We start from the raw sequence: 22,250 nt of genomic DNA, 5'->3' as shown, positions 1-22,250 counted from the left end.
TATATATATATATATATATATATACTGTATGTATATATATATATATATATATATATATATATATATATATATATATATATATATATATATATATATCTCTTTATTGAAAGCCTCCACCTTGCACAAAAAAAACATAATTACTCAAATTAAGTATATGAAAAACAAAGTCAGCGACATTTCGTAACACAAATGATGAGTGTGAACGAAGACCAGAGGGGCCAGGAAAGGGCGGGGGAATCGAGCCAAAGTCCAGGACTAGTGTAAAAAAAACCCCACTAAGACTCGTCACGGTATACAATATATACTTTAAAGATGATATTCTGAAATGTGAAACCATCAAATGTGGAGCTAATGTTTTCATATACAATACTGTACTTGAACATGTTTGATGACGTGTTTAATGTTTAAGGTGTTGTGTTGACTTGTTCTGCTTTCAGACTGGGAGGCTCGAATTGACAGTCATGGAAGAATTTTTTTTGTTGACCATGTGAACAGAACCACCACATGGCAGCGACCCACTGAACCTCCTGCACAACAGGGCCTGACCCGGTCTAACTCTATTCAGCAAATGGAACAACTCAACCGCAGGTTTAACACTCAATGAAACACTTAATGAAACATTCGATAAAACATTGATATAACACTTGATGAAACACTCCATGAAACAATCCATGAAACGCTCCATTAACACATGATGAAAAAGTCGATGAAATACTTGATGAAACACTTGAAATACTACTCAGTGAAATACTTAATGAAACACTTGATGTAACACTTCACAAAACACTCCATGATACACTTGATGTAACACTTCACAAAACACTCCATGATACACTTGATTAAACATTTCATTTCACACTTAATGAAACACTTGATGAAACATTTCATTAAACACTTACTAAAACACTTTATGAAACACTAAATAAAACACTCCGTGGAACAATCTATGAAACACTTTTGGAAACAATCGATGAAACACTTGACAGACCACTCAATGAAACACTTGATGAAACACTTGATGAAACACTCAATGAAACATCTCACGAAACACTTTATAAACACTTAGTTAAACATTTTATATAACACTTGGTGAAACACTCAATGAAACACTTGACTAAACATTTTATGAAACAGTTGATGAAACACTTGCTATATCACTTGATATAACACTTGATGAAACACTAGATAAACCTCTGGATGAAATACTTAATGAAACACATGACAAAACACTCAATGAATCACTTCATGAGACACTCGATGAAACATTTGATATGACACTTGATGAAACACCTGATATTAACACTTGATGAAAAACTAAGTGAAACACTTGATGTACGTTTGTAACACTTGATGAAACACTAAGTAAAACACTTGATATAACACTGGATTCAATTATTGATAAAACGCAGATGAAACACTTGATATAACACTTGATAAAAGGCTTGATGCAATACTTGATATAACTATCAATATAACACTTTATGAAACAATTATTGAAACACTTGACGTAACAGTCAATGAAGCACTTGACATAACGCTTAATATACCACTTATTTATATAGCCGTTAATCACAAATGCCTCAAAGGGCTGCACAAACCACAAAGGACATCCTCGGCTCTCATGCCACATCAGGACAAGAAAAAACTCCACCCAATAGGAACAATGAGAAATCTTGGATACGGTTAAAGGGGAACATTATCACAATTTCAGAAGGGTTAAAACCATTAAAAATCAGTTCCCAGTGGCTTATTTTATTTTTCGAAGTTTTTTTCAAAATGTTACCCATCACGCAATATCCCTAAAAAAAGCTTCAAAGTACCTGATTTTAACCATCGTTATATACACCCGCCCATTTTCCTGTGATGTCACATAGTGATGCCGATACTAACAAACGTGGCGGATAGAACAGCAAGGAATAGCGACATTAGCTTGGATTCAGACTCGGATTTCAGCGGCTTAAGCGATTCAACAGATTACGCATGTATTGAAACGGATGGTTGTAGTGTGGAGGCAGGTAGCGAAAACGAAATTGAAGAAGAAACTGGAGCTATTGAGCCATATCGGTTTGAACCGTATGCAAGCGAAACCGACGAAAACGACACGACAGCCAGCGACACGGGAGAAAGCGAGGACGAATTCGGCGATCGCCTTCTAACCAACGATTGGTATGTGTTTGTTCGGCATTAAAGGAAACTAACAACTATGAACTAGGTTTACAGCATATGAAATACATTTGGCAACAACATGCACTTTGAGAGTGCAGACAGCCCAGTTTTCATCAATTAATATATTCTGTAGACATACCCTCATCCGCTCGCAGATTTCTTTGAATTTATTGTTGGAAATGCATCTGCTTTGAGTGTCGCAGGATATCCACACATTCTTGCCATCTCTGTCGTAGCATAGCTTTCGTCGGTAAAGTGTGCGGAACAAACGTCCAATTTCTTGCCACTTTCGCATCTTTGGGCCACTGGTGCAACTTGAATCCGTCCCTGTTCGTGTTGTTACACCCTCCGACAACACACCGACGAGGCATGATGTCTCCAAGGTACGGAAAACAGTCGAAAAAAACGGAAAATAACAGAGCTGATTTGACTCGGTGTTTGTAATGTGTTTGAGAAAATGGCGGATTGCTTCCCGTTGTGACGTCATCGCTCCGAGAGCGAATAATAGAAAGGCGTTTAATTCGCCAAAATTCACCCATTTAGAGTTCGGAAATCAGTTAAAAAAATATATGGTCTTTTTTCTGCAACATCAAGGTATATATTGACGCTTACATAGGTCTGATGATAATGTTCCCCTTTAATAATCTGAGAGTCCAGTCCATAGGGAGGTCAGCAGGGAGATCCTCTTATATGTAGACAGGTCGGAGCGCCGAGACGTCACGGACTGATGCATAGAGAAGTGGTCCATCCCGGGTTCCAACTTCATAATGTGAGAGTCCAGTCCATAGGGAGGCCAGCAGTGGATCCCCTTGTATCCAGACAAGTCAGCATACTTGGGACAGTGAGCTCCTCCTCTGTGGAAACTGATCCGTTGCCACTTGATTACCTCTCCACGCAGGAGAGGGGGGCAAGGCAGAAAAGAAAAACTGTTCTAAAAAAGTTTTCTTTTCAAGGCTAGAGTATATAAATGAGTTTTGGGGACTTAAATGCCTACTGAGGTAGCATCTCTAACTGTTACCGGTAGGGCATTCCATAGTACTGGAGCCCGAATAGAAAACGCTCTATCGCTCGCAGACTTTTTTGGGGCTCTGGGAATTACTAATAAGCCATATGGTACAATACAATCAGCAATATAGGATGGAGCTAGACCGTTTAGTATTTTATACGTAAGTAGTAAAACCTTAAAGGCGCATCTTAAGTGCACAGGAAGCCAGTGCAGGTGAGCCAGTATAGATGTAATATGATCAAACTTTCTTGTTCTTGTCAAAAGTCTAGCAGTCACATTTTGTACATACTGTAATCTTTTAATGCTAGAAAAAGGGAGACTCGAAAATAGTATGTTACAGTAATCAAGACGAGACATAACAAATGCATGAATAATGATCTCAGAGTCGGTGGTGGACAAAATGGGACGAACTTTAGCGATATTACGGAGATGAAAGAAGGCTGTTCTAGTAACACGCTTAATGTGTGACTCAAACGAGAGAGTTGGGTTGAAAATAATTCAGAGATTCTTTACCACGTTGCTTTGTATAATTTTTTTGTTCGTCAAATGTTATTAAATAGGTGACGGTGTCTTGCAGGACCAATAATCAACATATCCGTTTTCTTAGCGTTAAGGTGCAAATAGTTGCTGGACATCAATGTTTGATTTCATTTAGACACGCCTCCATGTGACTACGATCTGGCGTGTTGGTCAGCTTTAGGGGCATGTAGTGTTGGGTGTCATCAGCATAACAGTGAAAGCTAACACTGTATTTGCGTATGATGTCACCTAGCGGCAGCATTTAGTTGCTGAAAAGTGCAGGGCCAAGAACCGAACCCTGTGGGACTCCGCACGTTACCTTAACATACTCCAAGGTCACATTTTTATGGGAGTAAGATAGGAGTTAAACCAAGAAAAGGCTAAGTCTGACATATCAATATATGTTTTGATACATTCTAATAAAATGTTATGCTTGACGGTATTGAAAGCAGCGCTAAGATCAAGTAGCAGCAACATGGATGACACATCAGCGTCCATCGTTAGAAATAGATCATTAGTCACTTTTGCGAGGTCTGTCTCGGTAGTGTGATTTAACCTGAAACGGGACTGAAAGGGTTCACAGAGATTGTTAGACGCTAAGTGTTCATTTAGCTGCTGTCCGACAATTTTTTTTGAAGATTTTCAAGACAAAGGGAAGGTCAGAATCAAAGTTATTTTTTTAGCAGAGAATGAATAGCCGCTGTTTTGAATGCGAGGGGAACAGCACCAGAGGAAAGTGATGAGTTAATAATATTTCGCACTGATGGTCCTAATATTACAAACAGCTCCTTGATAAGTTTCCCAGGAAGTGGGTCAAGTAAACATGTTGTTTGTTTTGTCCCATTTATGAGTTTCAGGAGTTCCTCTAATGTTGTGTCTTCAAAAAGAGAGTCATTATCCGTTGTACATACAGTCGTATCTGTCAGGAATAGGTGGTGACGAACCCCAAGATGCAGAGATGGCAGGCTTGATACAGGAAGACATGATTTTTTATGTCCAAAAAATGCAGGAAAAACACAAACCAGGAACCAGGAGACAGGAAATAGGATACCAGGAAAACAGGTGAACTGGAAACAGCGAACAGCTAACAGGATACAGCTAACAGGAAACCAAGAAACAAGGAGCTAGCAGACAGCAAACTGCAAACAGCTATCAGGAACCAGCAAACAGGAACAGCTCATAGCAACAGTCCACAGCATACAGCTTATAATACTCCAGTACTGACTGGAGGGCAAGGCAGGTCTAAATAGCAGCCGGCTGATTAACACCAGGTTTGGCCAGGTGCCAATCAGCCGCAGCTGAGGGGAAACAGCGCTCAGGTAGACAAGCAGGAAACTGAACAAAAATAAGAGCGCTGACAGGAAATAAAACAAACACAGAGGAATAACTAATACATAACCAAAAACTATCAGTGACAAGCCTGACAGTATCTGCGTTAACAGAACCCAGTTGGAGCTGGGATGGGTTATCTTTAAAGGGGAACATTATCACCAGACCTATGTAAGCGTCAATATATACCTTGATGTTGCAGAAAAAAGACCATATATTTTGTTAACCGAATTTTGAAGTCTAAATGGGTGAATTTTGGCGAATTAAACGCCTTTCTATTATTCACTCTCGGAGCGATGACGTCACAACGGGAAGCAATCCGCCATTTTCTCAAACACATTACAAACACCGAGACAAATCAGCTCTGTTATTTTCCGTTTTTTCGACTGTTTCCCGTACCTTGGAGACATCATGCCTCGTCGGTGTGTTGTCGGACAGGGACGGATTCAAGTTGCACCAGTGGCCCAAAGATGCGAAAGTGGCAAGAAATTGGACGTTTGTTCCGCACACTTTACCGACGAAAGCTATGCTACGACAGAGATGGCAAGAATGTGTGGATATCCTGCGACACTCAAAGCAGATGCATTTCCAACTGGACTGGACAGATCAGCTTTCAGGAAAAGAGAGCGGATGAGGGTATGTCTACAGAATATATTAATTGATGAAAACTGGGCTGTCTGCACTCTCAAAGTGCTTGTTGTTGCCAAATGTATTTCATATGCTGTAAACCTAGTTCATAGTTGTTAGTTTCCTTTAATGCCAAACAAACACATACCAATCGTTGGTTAGAAGGCGATCGCCGAATTCGTCCTCGCTTTCTCCCGTGTCGCTGGCTGTCGTGTCGTTTTCGTCGGTTTTGCTTGCATACGGTTCAAACCGATATGGCTCAATAGCTTCAGTTTCTTCTTCAATTTCGTTTTTGCTACCTGCCTCCACACTACAACCATCCGTTTCAATACATGTGTAATCTGTTGAATCGCTTAAGCCGCTGAAATCCGAGTCTGAATCCGAGCTAATGTCGCTATACCTTGCTGTTCTAACCGCCATGTTTGTTTGTATTGGCATCACTGTGTGACGTCACAGGAAAATGGACGGGTGTATATAACGATGGTTAAAATCAGGCACTTTGAAGCTTTTTTTAGGGATATTGCGTGATGAGTAAAATTTTGAAAAAAACTTCGAAAAATAAAATAAGCCACTGGGAACTGATTTTTAATGGTTTTAACCCTTCTGAAATTGTGATAATGTTCCCCTTTAATCTCCTTTCAAATGTACTTAATTTTTTTAGTAAATAATTTCATTAAGTCTTTATCCGAGTGGGTGGAGCCACTGAGAGAAGTCCCTTGTTGGGTTAGCGATGCTACTGTATTAAAACAAATATTTAGGATTTTTTTTTTTTGAGGCGGATGAGATTGGAGTAATTAATTTTAGCTAAGTTAAGAGTGTGTTTATAAGTTATTAAACTATTACTCCATGCTTAATTGAAAACCTTTGATTTAGTTCTACATGATAGTTTAAGAGCTCTGGTTTCTTCTGTGAACCGGGAGTACGCCTTTTAGGGGCCGTTTTTTTAGGTTTAGCGGTGCTATACTCTCAATGGCGTTGTGCAGAGCATTGTTAAAGTTGTTTGTGAGGTTAGCGATAGACCCCACGTAATTTGCGAATGGTGCCATTACTGCTGGCAGTTGGCCAGCAAGAGTCATTGTAGCAGCATTAATGTTATGACTGCTAAAGCATTGGTTATTAATAGCTTGTTGACATTGACTCATAACTTCAAATTTTAATGGGAAGTGATCAGACATTACTTTAGTGTATGGGAGTGCCATAACTTTGGAGGTGGTGACACCCAGGACAAGGACTAGGTCTATCGTATTACCGTTGCGATGCGTGGGTTCATTTATTATTTGTGTAAGACCACAAGTCTAGAGCGCCACCCACGGAGGGTCTGACAGGGTATTCATATGGATTTGAAAATCCCTCATTATAATTATATTATCTAGTGTCACTAGATCAGCGACAAACTGAAAATTTACTGATAAAGTCCGAATAGGGCCCAGGGGAGCGATAGATAACAACCAGATAGAAAGGTAGCGATGTGACAGACCTTATACTAAGCACCTCACATGATTTATATTTATTACTTAGGTTAGATCTAAGGTTAAGGTTTTCATTGTATATAAGTGTGACCCCTTCACCCCTTTTAAGGGGATGGGCAATATGTGCATTCGTATCGTTAGGAGGAGATGCCTCGTTAAGCGGGAAAACATCATCTGGTTTTAGCCAGGTCTCGCTCAGACCAATGACGTTAAGATTGTTGTCTCTAATGACCTCATTAACTAATAACGTTTTGGGAGACAATGATCTGAAGTTTAAAAAGCCCATAGTAGTGGGTTGTTTTGAGGAATTTGTGTTAATGGTGTCCGTAGTACTGATATTAATAACGTTACGTTTATTTTGTGTTGTGCACCTTAAAGACCTACTGAAACCCACTACTACCGACCACGCAGTCTGATAGTTTATACATCAATGATGAAATCTTAACATTGCAACACATGCCAATACGGCCGGGTTAATTTACTAAAGTGCAATTTTAAATTTCGTCTGTTTCATCACAAAATTCCACAGTATTCTGGACATCTGTGTTGGTGAATCTTTTGCAATTTGTTCAATGAACAATGGAGACACCAAAGAAGAAAGCTATAGGAGGGAAGCGGTGTATTGCGGCCGACTTCAGCAACACAAACACGGCCGGTGTTTCATTGTTTACATTCCCGAAAGATGACAGTCAATCTTTACCATTGGCCTGTGGAGAACTGGGACAACAGAGACTCTTACCAGGAGGACATTGAGTTGGATACGCAGACACGGTACCGTGAGTACGCTTACAAACATTTGATCGCTTGCCCGTACGTGCGTGCCGCTATGTGCATGTCACGTACGTAACTTTGGGGACTTTGGGGAAATATATGTGCTGTATGAACTTTGGGGAGGTGAACGGTACTTTGGGCTGTGGGATTGAGTGTGTTGTGCAGGTGTTTGAGTTGTATTGGCGGGTTATATGGACGGGAGGGGGGAGGTGTTTGTTGTGCCGTATTAATTTGTGGCATATTAAATATAAGCCTGGTTGTGTTGTGGCTAATAGATTATATATATGTCTTGTGTTTATTTACTGTTTTAGTCATTCCCAGCTGAATATCAGGTCCCACCCGCCTCTCACAGCGTCTTCCCTATCTGAATTGCTCCCACTGCCTCTAGTCCTTCACTCTCACTTTCCTCATCCACGAATCTTTCATCCTCGCTCAAATTAATGGGGAAATCGTCGCTTTCTCGGTCAGAATCGCTCTCGCTGCTGGTGGCCATGATTGTAAACAATGTGCGGATGTGAGGAGCTCCACAACCGGTGACGTCACGCTACTCGTCTGCTACTTCCGGTACAGGCAAGGCTTTTTTATCAACGACCAAACCAAAAGTTGCGAACTTTATCGTCGATGTTCTCTACTAAATCCTTTCAGCAAAAATATGGCAATATCGCGAAATGATCAAGTATGACACATAGAATGGACCTGCTATCCCCGTTTAAATAAGAAAATCGCATTTCAGTAGGCCTTTAAATAATTTCAATCACATCTAGGAATTGATATGATGGGGATCTTGAGATTATTTGCTTGGTGCTACGATAGATTGAACGCGTCACAATTTCAGCGGGTGGTTTGCAAGTTTGAAAACAATTAGAAGCACACAAATAGAAAGATAGTACTTATATTTTTCGTGGCAGCAGCAGCGAGTAGTCACTCGTTGGACAGGAAGTGATGTCACTCCACATGGATTACTAGAAAGCTCTAATTTGGGACGACAGCAATGACAGTGCTCGCACCCAACAGTTCATGTAGACACGATGAAATACTTGATAAAACTCTCGACATAAGACAATTTGAAACATTTAATGAAACACTTGATATAACAGTCAATGAAACACTCAATATAAACCTTGATGAAACAGTTGAAGAAACACTTTATATAACTCTCAATATAACACTTAATAAAACACTTATTGAAACACTTGCTGAAACACTCGATGAAACACTTGATCTACCTTTCAATTTAAGACTTTATGAAACATTTATTGAAACACTTGTTATAAGAGTCGATGAAAAAATGTATAAAACTCTCGACGTAATACTTAATAACACACAAATTTAAACACTTAATACAACATTCAATGAAACACTTTATATAACGCTTGTAAAAACACTTTATAAAACACTAGATTTAACAGTCGATGAAAAACTTGATAAAACATGTAATACAACACTTGATATAATACTCGACAAAACGCTTGATATAACACTTAATGAAACACTTGTTTAAACACTCATTGAAACACTTAATGAAGCACTTGATATAACACTCAGTGAAACACTTTATTAAACATTTGCTATAACACCTGATGAAACACTTGATGAAACAAACACAATAAATTGCTTGATATAACACATGATATAACACTTGATGAAGCACTAGATATAACACGCAATGAAACATAATGAAGCACTTCATGTAAGTAACACATGATATAACACCTGATATAACCCTTGATGAAACACTTGCTGAAACACTTGCTATAACACTTGATTTAGCACTTAATGAAACACATGACTTACACGTAATAAACTATTTGATATAACACTTGATGAAACACTTGATGAAACCTTGATGAAGTACTTAAGTTATAACATTTGATATAATATTTGATACAACACTTGATGAAACACTTGATATAACACTCGATGAAACACTTGATATAATGCTAGACGAAACACTTGAATAACACTCGATAAACGTGATGAAATACTTGATATCAACACTTGATATACAATTTGATAAAACACTTGATATAACACTTGATTAAACACTTGATTAACACCTAGTGAAACACTTGACACAACATGCAGTTAAACACTTGATTAAACACCTGACAGTTTCTATGGTTTGTGTATTGTTTATCAGATATCAGAGCATCAGGAGAACTATTACCAGCAGTGAGAGAACAGAGGACAGCTCAGCTGATCTGCTTCTTGAACCAGAGCCTGATTTGATGCTTCATTCCATTTCTGGTCAGTTTTCATTGGTTAACATTGTCAGCATTCATACAATAATCAATGGTTTGATTTAAATGTAGTGCAGCCAACACATTTTATAAGCACTCATCATTTTATGGTAGCTGTATTGTAACAGACACTGTACAAATGTACACAAATCACCCAAAAAAGTGTATGAATTGATTTGCATCAGATTAAGGTAAGTAAGTATTTGATTTCAATACAAAATGTGATTTAGTACTACCATAAAAGCATTGTGGTGTTCATATCTTTGTATGGATGTTAATTGATCAGCAGGGATCACATACTTTTTACTCACTGTATGTACAATTTCTTTGAAGAAAATCCTTGTTTGCCTTTCCCAAGAGCCAATGTTTGGTGCATTTAAAATTACATCACTGATGACTTCATACTGTTGCACACAATTTGACTTATGTGTTTTATTTGCAAAAGAGTGTTGAAAATGAATGTTATTCAGCAATAGGTGTTGCATATGCAGTCACCTATTTGTGTTATAGAATGTGTTATATAGTCAAATTTAAACATGTATCCTCTGATTGTATTGTAGAATACCGACGAGAGAGTGCAGTCAGTCATTCAAGTGGTCGTCTTTCTCTGCTGCTCCAGTCTCCCAGCGCCAAGTTCCTGTGCAGCCCAGATTTCTTTACTGTGCTGCATTCTAACCCTGTCAGTCCTCATCATTATTAATTGATTGTATATTTATTCCATCAACACTTACAGCATCAGTTTAGCAACTTTAACATAATTTACAGCTTGGACAATCAATAGCTGTGAGTTACAGACAAATTAGAGATACTATTAATTAGGGGTGTAACGGAACACAAACATTTCGGTTCGGTACTTACCTCGGTTTAGAGGTCACGGTTCGGTTCATTTTTGGTACAATAAGAAAACAACAAAATATAAATTTTTGGGTTATTTATTTACCAAATTTGCAAAATCTTCCACCAAAAATATTTTTCTTAGTGGAATATTTGATGTGAAGTAATCGGATGCTTGGATAGGTCAATAACTCAGAACAACATAAATTTTGATTCAATATTATGTTTTGAGCAATGACAGTTTGAAAGAAAAAAAAACAGTTTTGTTTTGTTAGTCAACATTGCAACATTTTCTAAATGACATTTAACCTTTAAGCTTTTTTATTTCACTTTTGTTATGTTTTTGTTTATTTTAATAGTATTTTTAGAATGTGCAGTGTGCCTTTAAAACATTAGCTGTGGGCCGCAAATGGCCTCCGGGGCACACTTTTGACACCCCTGCTATAGATAATAAAAAATTAAATCTGATAAATCTATGGATAAAAAGCAGAGCCTGGCGACGCATGCGCGTTTATCATAACTCTCTCGCTCTCTCTGTCTCTGCCCCTCCCTCACGAATGCTGCTGCGCGCACAATTTGTTTTGTTTTTAACCCCTTCTTAACCCTGAACGTACATTGAAAATACACGCAACCCTAACTCAAAATGCCGGACATTTGAGGCATTTAAGAAACTCCGCCCTGACAGCTCCGCAAAAGAGGACATGTCCGGTGAAAAGAGGACGTATGGGCAGTCTCGTAGCCCGTTAGCTGCTAACATGCCATGTGTTGTGCCTCGGAGTGCATTGTTTACACAACGTGTGTTACGTTACTTAATATGTCCGTGTGGAAACTCGTTCGGTACACCTCCGAACCGAACCGGAACCCCCGTACCGAAACGGTTCAATACAAATACACGTACCATTACACCCCTACTATTAATAGATATTTGCCATTTTCATTGTTGTTTCTCTTTGTTCCCTTGACCATTTTTGACGAGATGTGTTGCAATTGTATAAGATTTAACGTCAAGACTAATGCATGTTGCAAATGCACTTATACATTTTATACACTACATTTATTAATCTCTTAACACTATGTCTTACTTAATTTCAAGCTAAAACATATAATGTACAATACTGTTTAAGGACGAGTCAGTCACTGCCTTGTGGTGAGCCATGTGGTGTGATAAAGGCTAAGGCTGTATGTATATATGTATGCATATATATATTGGGCAGGTGGGGTTTATCAACCTTGGTCGGTAGCCCATTTAGGAGAAGAAAAACTCTGATGGCTATACCCTTTCATGGAAAGACTAAGGGAATAAAACCTGACAGAAAAGCAGGAGTCGGAACCCCGAAGGCGGTGTGACAACACAATGTCATTCCGGTAACTCCTGCGACGCAGCTGATGCCAAGCTGTATCAATACTCGTTGTTCCCTTGGGTTCTCCAGCTGCATGGAAGGGGCGGGTGGTCGGGAGAGTCTGCTACCAGGACAACAGCTCATCCTCCATATTATCTGCCCAGGCTCTGTTTGTCCACTGGAAAGGGCACTCCAGCATCACTGAAACGTGCCGGCAAGTCACAGGAAGTGAGCAGTTACCGTTATAAGCTCATCTGATAGGCGAAGGAAACGAGCGCCAGGGGCCACTTCTGCCGGTGGGAGGGACCTTTATAGTCCCACTGAACAATCACCGTCCGCTAAAGCTGGGCAGCCCTCATGGCTTACCTGCTTCACTAGGAACATGGAGAGTAGAGACCACCTCGAAGAGTGAGCCACAAAACCAACACAAGAAAACAAAATAAGATTCCAGCTCTTCGATTTGCAAGCTGGAACGTTAGGACTATGTGTCCTGGACTCTGTACTGACTTGCAGCAGATCAACGACACAAGATTAACCTACTTAAACTACCTACTCAGTGGCCTAGTGGTTAGAGTGTCCGCCCTGAGATCGATAGGTTGTGAGTTCAAACCCGGGCAGAGTCATACCAAAGACTATAAAAATAGGAACCATTATCTCCCTGCTTGGCACTCAGCATTGAGGGTTGGAATTGGGGGTTAAATCACCAAAGATTCCCGAGCGCGGCCACCGCTGATGCCCACTGCTCCCCTCACCTCCCAGGGGGTGATGGGTCAAATGCAGAGAATAATTTCGCCACACCTAGTGTGTGTGTGACAATCATTGGTACTTTAACTTTAACTTTAAGAAAGACCGCCATCATTGGGAAGTCTACTGGCTGAATATCCACATAGCCTGCCTCCAGGAGAGCAAACTACTTGTTTTTCTGGCAAGGCAAGCCTCCTGGCAAACCCCGCCGGTACAGTGTTGGCTTTGCCGTAAAAACACGCACAGAGAGGATCCTCTTTCTCCGGCAGGTAACATCCACCATCTTCAGCGTGTATGCCCCGATGCTCTGCTCAGCCCCAGAGGACAAAGATTAGTTTTATGAAGCACTGGATGAAGTGTGGGAGCTGACCGCGAGGCCTGGCCGACCTGCCTTCGCTTGCATGGACGCGGTAAAATAAATGACAACGGACAACGTTTGTTGGAGCTCTGCTGCTTGTGTGTCACCAACACCTACTTTCCATGCAAAGAGATCCACTAAGTGTCCTGGAGACACCCGGGCTCCCGTCATTGGCACCAGCTTGACCTGGCCACCACCAGACAAAAGGACCTTGCTAGTGTGTTCCTCACCCGCACCTACCACAGTGCGGATTACGACTCAGACCATTCATTGGTCGCCAGCAAGGTGCGCATAGCGCAACAAAAGATACATCTCTCAAAGAAGAAAGGGCAGCCACACATTAAAACATGCAGTGCCAGCGACCAAGTGAAGACACAGCAGTTCTTGAGTTACCTCAGTAAAACCCTTCCTGAGAGAATGCCAGCTGATGACACCACCTACTCTAGGTGGGCCTGCCTACGTGACGCAATGTAAGATGCAGCTATCACTGCCTACAGGAAAAAGGAATTCAAAAATGCTGACTGGTTTGAGGTTTGAGATGGCACCCATGACCAAGGCCAAGAGGCAGGTATTCTGGTATTCAATATTTCACCTGGCCCCCATGCTATTGCTGCGCTTAAGACTGCCAGGAAACCATCCCCTTTTGCCATGCCTATTGGTGACGCCAGGGGAATGTACGAGGGCATCAACAAGCTCAGCTCCCACTAAGTCTGCCCCCCTCAAGTCCAAGATAAGGGAAGTGATCCCCGACTAAAGTACCTTGAAGCTATGCGCCATGCGGAACGTCATCACCGACTCTGCCCTTGCTGCCATCCTAGACCTGCCAGTCATGGAGGAGTTTGACTCACCACCCACAGATGAGCTCAGCAAAGCCATCAACTGTCTTGCCAGTGGAAAAGCCCCAGGGATTGACAACATACCGGCAGAAGTTCTGAAAAGTGGAAAGTCTGTACTGCTCAAGCCCATGCACGAACTCCTCTGCCATTGCTGGAAGGAAGGACATCCCTCGGGCCTTGCGGTACGCAACAATCGTCACGTTGTACAAGAAAAAGGGTGACAGAAGCGACTGCAACAGCTGCCAAAGGATCGCCCTGCTCAGCATCGTGGGAAAGGTCTGTGCTCGTGTTGTCCTGGCGTGCCTGAAACCCCTTGCCTCTCGCGTCTACACAGAGCCCCAGTGTGGCTCCCGAGCAGGCCAGTCAACATTGTACATGACATTCTTGCTGCGCAAACTGCAAGAAAAATGCCAAGAACAGATGCCCCTCTATCTTGCCTTCATCGACCTGACGGAGGCATTTGGACTGGTCAGCAGGAGCGGACTCTTCAGTTTTCGTCAGAAAATTGGCTGCCCGCCACAACTACTTGCTGTGATCAAATTATTCCATGTGAACATGCACAGCACAGTCTGCTTCAATGGCACCATCTCTGAGGCCTTCAGAGTCAGCAGTGGTGTGAAGCAGGGCTTTGGCATATTATTTTTGATGCTCCTCCAATACGCCTTCAAGGATTTCCGCGAGGGAGTCTACCTAACATTGCCCGCCTCTGTGCCAAGACTAAAGTGACCGACCGAGTTGCTCATCCGTGAGCTGCTTTTTGTGGACGCAGTTTTTGTCATCACACATGGAAGACGGCCTCCAACAGCTTGTCAGTCGCCTCTCCCATGATTGCAGGGAGTTCGGACTGACCACCAGCCTTAAGAAGACCCAAGTCATGGTGCAGAGCAGAGACCACCCCCCAACCATCAACATCAACAGCCTGCTGACAATTTCACCTAACTTGGGTCCATCGTCTCGAGCTTGCTCTCGCTGGAAGTAAAAGTGAGTAGTAGGATTGCCAAGGCCGCAGCAGTTACGGCGAAACTACTATTGGTGATGTCAGAAGGATGGAACCCGGACGCATCCCAAAGGATCTACTGTATGGCGAACTAGTGGAAGGCAAACGACCGACTGGGCGACCATGTCTTTGTTTTAAAGACACCTGCAAGAAAGACATGAAGCAGCGTAGCATCGACATGGCTTTGTGGCCCTTGCGGAGAGGAGGGCAAGACGGAAGAAAAGGAAGCACCAGCCACAACAATCAACATCCTACATCTGCACAAAGTGCACCAGAGACTGCCACTCGCGGGTTAATGTTATGTCACTCAAGTTTTAAAGTAGTTTGGTGACTTCCTGCTTTGTGTCTTTGCTAACTTTGCGAAATAATTGTATTCTATATTTCAATAACTAAGTCAATAAACCAAGACAGTCCCACAACATCCAGGGCCTTAAGAAATTCAGAGCAAAAAAACTTGCCTCAAGGACGAGTTTCAGTTAAAGTTAAATGTTAAAGTTCCAATGATTGTCACACACACACTGGGTGTGGTAAAATTTGGCCTCTGCATTTGACCCATACCCTTGTTCACCCCCTGGGAGGTGAGGGGAGCAGTAAGCAGCAGCGTGGGCCGCGCTCGGGAATCATTTGATGATTTAACCTCCAATTCGAACCCTTGATGCTAAGTGCCAATACCTTCAGCCATGATGAACATCGCCGCGTTTGTATCCTTAAGACTCCACTTTCTCTATGTAAGTTGCGTCAGTGAGTTGAGAAGGTCCTGGAAGTATTCTTTCCACCACCCAATTACATCTTGAGTTGAGGTCAGTAAACATTGTAGACAGGCCACTGCTTCTTGTCGGATGGTGTGTGAGAACCTTTTTTTAAGCCGATCAAATCAAATTGTGATTCATAGCCTCACCAAACTCTTCCTACACCCAAGTTTTTGCTTCGACCACCACCACAATTGTCCAATTCTTGGTATACCGATACCTGTAAGCTGCTTCAGGACTCCTACAAGCCATCCATGGGAAGTAAGACTCCTTCTTCAGCTTGACAACGTCCCTGACGTTTGGTGTCCACCATCGAGTTTGACAATTGCCAACTTGCGACAACAGCTCTGGTTGGCTGCCACAATGGAGGAACAGAATATGGCCTATTAGGACTCAATATCCTCGGTCTCCCCTGTCAAAAACGGGTGACGTTCAATATATTGGGTCTGCCAGGTCTGTTCTGCACCCAACCCATCACCAGGCGCTGTTCAGTTGACAGCTCAGCATTTCTCTTCACCCTTATGTACAAAAAATGTGTACACCTATTGTGTCCTGGTGCAAGCTTGACCAGGCACTCACCTGCCATCCCCAATCCTGATTTGTGGGAAGGCGTCTCAAACTCAATATACCCGGGGGGTCGGCGGAGGTAGAGATGGGTAGAGGCTAATCCGCACAAAGTGTTTCTTTCAGAATCATGTTATAACCATGTGATTTATCTGTTAATTACTTGTAGCAACAGTTATAGTGACTTTGAGTTATGTTAGCCTTAAGTCATTACAAATATAAAATTGGATTTAAAAAAATTATATTTATATTTGGACACTGCTGAATTAGACACTTCAGCTTGCTTACATAAATGTGGTCTCTGTGTTGCCCAAACTGTGTTTTTGTGCTGTAATTTCTGTATCGTTACCGTTGTCGTATTTAATAGGGTTGCCTAAAAAATGTATTCACAACCGAAAAATACTTATTCCGATAGTGAATCGAATACAAATTTTCATGAATCAATTTATAAAATATGTTTTTTTAGGCTGCCTCTGTACGTCAGCATCCAAGAGTAGCTTTTGTAATGTGTTGCGTTTTTTAAAAGGTTTTATTATAATTTATAAACCAATTGATTTTTTACGAGAGTCAGTTTAATCTAGAATCATGTTGTAACTAGACTCAATTATGAATTGAACCGTCACCCCAAGAATCGGAATCAAATTGAATCGTGAGTTGTTGTAAGAGTCACATCCCTAGTAATATTCTAATATTCTTTAGTGTGTTCAAGATTGCCACAATATATTTAACTGTTTGCCGCCCAGAGTGTGTCGGCCACAACTGCACTCACCTATGAAGTTAACTAGAGAGCCACAAATTATGGGCCAAGAGTTTGAGGGTGAGGCTCTAGTGTCCCACGTCTGAGCTAAGTGCAGTCTTTTCTCTAAAAATGTTTCTAGGGTCTTCTGAATCTCTTTGTCAAGCCTGTCACCTAAGACCCGTTTGCCTTAGGATACCATACCAGCAACATATAGCCCTGGGCACCATGACTCATAGGATAACTACGGCACTCAAACCCCTCCACCACGTTAAGGTGCTGAATCAAAGAGGGGACTGTTTTGGTTGACAGATCTCTTCAAAATTAAGTGGAAGTCAGAAACAGTACCTGCAGATTGGTACGCCAAGGTGATGGTCACCGATTTTCAAGAGACAAGACTGGAGGGTGGATTCCAACTACAGGGGATCACACTCCTCTGCCTCTCTGGGAAAGTTGATTCCAGAGTGCTGAAGAGACGGGTACACTGTTAGTCAAACATCAGCAACAGAGGTGCAATGCAGGTTTTGTCCCGGTCGTGGAACACTGGCCCAGCTCTACACCCTTGCAAGGATACTGGTGGCTGCATGGGATTTTGCCCAACCAGTCCACATGTGCTTTGTAAAATTAGAAAAGGTATTTGACCGTATCTTTTGCAGTGCCCTGGGGGGGGTTCTCCGTGGATACGGGATCTATCGACAATGTATTCCTTGTAAAAATGAAACAGGAGTCTTGTTCACATTACCAGCAGTAAGTCAAACCTGTTCACTGTGAAGATTGGCGTCCACCAAGCATCAAGGCTGTTCTTTGTCACCATTCTGTCCTGATTTTTATGGACATAATTTATATGTGCATCTAAGGCATAGAGGCTGTCCAATTTGAGGAATTCAGGATCTCATCTCTGCTCTTTGCAAATAATGTGGTCCAGATTGACTCATCAAGCTGTGACTGGGTTACTGGGGCAGGTGCACAGTGTGAAACTCCTGGGATGAGGCAATAGTTTTCAGACGGAAAATGAGAAATGGCACCGTTTGTGTTGGGAGCGAGGGCTCACCACAGGCGGAGGAGTTCAAGTATCTTGAGATACTTTCTGTACTTAGAACAGACTGTCTAGTATAGAATACTTTCATTGTGGTGGTGACACAGCAACCATATATAATATGATAACTATAATAGATTTATATGTGAAGTCATACATATGTGTACAGCTCCGCTAATGGACATTGGAGTGTTACTTTCAAAGGCAAAATTAAAGTATTGCTAGAAACATAATTTTATATGGGACTTTATTGTATTATATGTATAGTACATGTTCCAAAAAGAAAAAAGCATAAAACACAGTATATTTAAATGTACTAAATGTAAAAAAGAGCATAAATATTCAAAATAATCTAGTTTGTTTACGCCATCATGAGCGCAACACAAGGTTGTAAAAGTTTCAACTACAATTCTAAATAAGATGTCAAAAGCAAACTGAAATCAAAGACACACAGCTTAAAGATTGATCAATACCTATTTATGATGATTTATCAAAATATAAAAGAAATATACCTGAACAGAACGCTCATGATGGTTACACCAAAAAGTAACGCTATGAATCGCGTTTTTACAAGTTTTTGGGGCATTTTTATGCTATTTCCAAGCATCTCCTTTTTATTATCGTTGATTTTAAATGGTCAAACTAATGCACATTATACAAACCCTGTTTCCATATGAGTTGGGAAATTGTGTTGGATGTAAATATAAACGGAATACAATGATTTGCAAATCCTTTTCAACCCATATTCAATTGAATGCACTACAAAGACAAGATATTTGATGTTCAAACTCATAAACTTTATTATTTTTTTGCAAAGAATAATTAAAGTAGTTAGGAAAGGGCATGTTCACCACTGTGTTACATGGCCTTTCCTTTTAACAACACTCAGTAAACATTTGGGAACTGAGGAGACACATTTTTTAAGCTTCTCAGGTGGAATTCTTTCCCATTCTTGCTTGATGTACAGCTTAAGTTGTTCAACAGTCCGGGGTTCTCCGTTGTGGTATTTTAGGTTTCATAATGTGCCACACATTTTCAATGGGAGACAGGTCTGGACTACAGGCAGGCCAGTCTAGTACCCGCACTCTTTTACTATGAAGCCACGTTGATGTAACACGTGGCTTGGCATTGTCTTGCTGAAATAAGCAGGGGCGTCCATGGTAACGTTGCTTGGATGGCAACATATGTTGCTCCAAAACCTGTATGTACCTTTCAGCATTAATTGCGCCTTCACAGATGTGTAAGTTACCCATGTCTTGGGCATTAATACACCCCCATACCATCACAGATGCTGGCTTTTCAACTTTGCGCTTATAACAATCCGGATGGTTGTTTTCCTCTTTGGTCCGGAGGACACGACGTCCACAGTTTCCAAAAACTATTTGAAATGTGGACCACAGAACATTTTTCCACTTTGTATAAGTCCATCTTAGATGAGCTCAGGCCCAGCGAAGCCGACGGCGTTTCTGGGTGTTGTTGATAAACGGTTTTTGCTGTTATGATCCGCTGCCCGGATCATATTCAATTTATGTTTTCATGTCACTTTTGTTTTCAGCACCTCTTGGGTTTGTTTGTTTCTGTTGCCATGACTGCATAGAGCACACACCTGCCTCTGGTTAGTGTCGGGAGGCTCACCTGTTGTCCGAGCACTAATCAGAGGGCTATTTCGTCTTTGCCCTGGCCTCACTCGGTCTGGCTTCCTAGTTTGTTTTCGTACAACAGATGACAACTTTTGTTTCCCTGCTCTTGTTACTTGCTAGGTCCCACGCTAGCCCATTTACAGTGTAGTTTTTTTGCCTTAAGTGCAATGAGCACTTTTTTCTTTGTTCCTTCTGAATTATCCCTTAAATAAATCATTTTCTTACCTGCACGCTGTGTCTGATGCCGTCTGCATTCCTGGGAGAACAACCCCGCATCACCATGCCACCCGGTCGTCACATTCGCCTTGCATAGGAGAGTTTTAACTTGCACTTACAGATGTAGCGACCAACTGTAGTTACTGACAGTGGGTTTCTGAAGTGTTCCTGAGCCCATGTGGTGATATCCTTTACACACTGATGTCGCTTGTTGATGCAGTACAGCCTGAGAGATCGAAGGTCACGGGCTTAGCTGCTTACGTGCAGTGATTTCTCCAGATTCTCTGAACCTTTTGATGATATTACGGACCGTAGATGGTGAAATCCCTAAATTCCTTGCAATAGCTGGTTGAGAAAGGTTTTTCTTAAACTGTTCAACAATTTGCTCACGCATTTGTTGACAAAGTGGTGACCCTCGCCCCATCCTTGTTTGTGAATGACTGAGCATTTCATGGAATCTACTTGTTCCCAATTTGCCTGTCCACCTGTTCCCAATTTGCCTGTTCACCTGTGGGATGTTCCAAATAAGTGTTTGATGAGCATTCCTCAACTTTATCAGTATTTATTGCCACGTTTCCCAACGTATTTGTCACGTGTTGCTGGCATCAAATTCTAAAGTTAATGATTATTTGCAAAAAAAAAATGTTTATCAGTTTCAACATCAAATATGTTGTCTTTGTAGCATATTCAACTGAATATGGGTCGAAAATGATTTGCAAATCATTGTATTCTGTTTATATTTACATCTAACACAATTTCCCAACTCATATGGAAACGGGGTTTGTATATGCATGCCCTAGTAAACAAAAATAAAGTCATATGTATTTTGATTGTTACATTTTGAAGTACATTTGTGCAGGTTGGTGCGAATGTACCCATTACCAGAGCTGTACGCATATATACTATGTTGTCTTACAATGTACAATGTTTATTGGTGTGCTTTCTTCCACCAGAGTGCCTACCGTATGTTTACAAGCAACACCTGTCTGAAGCATATGATCAGTAAGGTGCGGCGAGATGCTCATTACTTTGAGCGCTACCAGCACAACCGTGACCTGGTGACCTTCCTCAACATGTTTTCCAACAAACAGTTGGAGCTTCCCCGCGGTTGGGAAATGAAACATGACCATACCGGGAAGGTGTGTGAGCAGTTATGATAAATGGCACATATGATGTGTGTGGTGATGTCTTGGTCGGAAAATAAGTCAAGCTACAATTAAATATTATTTTTTATATTCATTATCTTTTACTGTAATGATAGTTGCCTACTGAGGTGGCATAGCTGGGTTGATAGAGTGGCCATGCCAGCAACTTGAGGGTTCCAGGTTCGATTCCCGCTTTCGCCATCCTATTCACTGCCGTTGTGTCCTTGGGCAAGACACTTTACCCACCTGCTCCCAGTGCCACCCACAATGGTTAAAATGTAACTTAGATATTGGGTTTCACTATGTAAAGCGCTTTGAGTCACTAGAGAAAAGCGCTATATAAATATAATTCACTTCACTTTACTACTGTCCTCTATATTTATAATAATATGTTGATAATAAGAAGTGTCAATGCATGACTCAAGATGTTTGCATCTCACTTCTCAGCCCTTCTTTGTGGATCACAATTGTCGCTCAACGACCTTCATTGACCCACGGCTTCCTCTTCAGAGTTCTCGCTCCACCGGCCTGTTGGCCCACCGCCAGCACCTAAGCCGCCAGCGCAGCCACAGCGCCGGAGAGGTGAGACTAAACTGCAGCATGCATCACTTTGCAACGCTTGGGTGTTTTATCAGGCTTGCAGAGTACCTGCATTCTTACACTTAGTAGGACATTGCACCAATACTTCTTCCAGAAGAGCAAAAACAAGAAAAATGACATCCTAGTTTGCCGACAGGATGCAAAAAGTCTTCACGCTGACATCACGAACTCTTAAATACAGCTTTTAATGTTACCTTCAACCTGTGTTGATTTGTGAACTACCAACAACTGAATGAATAAGGAAACTCAAAACCTCACGAGGGGCTTCATCAACAAAGGCTGCATTGTCCTTCCACCAGAAGACTCTGCGAAATCTGTCAAACAGGGA

General features: G+C 41.4%; 1 protein-coding gene across 7 annotated transcripts in view; it reads left to right on the top strand.

Moving 5' to 3' along the window:
• The window catches only part of hecw2a (HECT, C2 and WW domain containing E3 ubiquitin protein ligase 2a), a 246,889-nt gene that overhangs the window by 95,702 nt on the left and 128,937 nt on the right, over window positions 1-22,250 (top strand). For all 7 annotated transcript variants that reach the window (XR_009811391.1, XM_061926412.1, XM_061926411.1 and 4 more), the window contains 5 exons: window positions 438-588; window positions 10,028-10,134; window positions 10,688-10,806; window positions 21,131-21,316; window positions 21,770-21,904. Coding sequence is in view for 6 of the 7 variants with exons in the window: in XM_061926412.1 (XP_061782396.1) it covers window positions 438-588; window positions 10,028-10,134; window positions 10,688-10,806; window positions 21,131-21,316; window positions 21,770-21,904 (698 nt within the window). In the remaining variant the exon portion in view is untranslated. The remainder of the gene's footprint in view (window positions 1-437; window positions 589-10,027; window positions 10,135-10,687; window positions 10,807-21,130; window positions 21,317-21,769; window positions 21,905-22,250) is intronic.

This window comes from Nerophis lumbriciformis, linkage group LG31 (assembly GCF_033978685.3).
Source record: "Nerophis lumbriciformis linkage group LG31, RoL_Nlum_v2.1, whole genome shotgun sequence".
NCBI classification, from domain to species: domain Eukaryota; kingdom Metazoa; phylum Chordata; class Actinopteri; order Syngnathiformes; family Syngnathidae; genus Nerophis; species Nerophis lumbriciformis.
The sequence above is the reverse complement of the archived record's forward strand: the minus strand, read 5'-3'. Positions and strand labels throughout refer to the sequence as shown.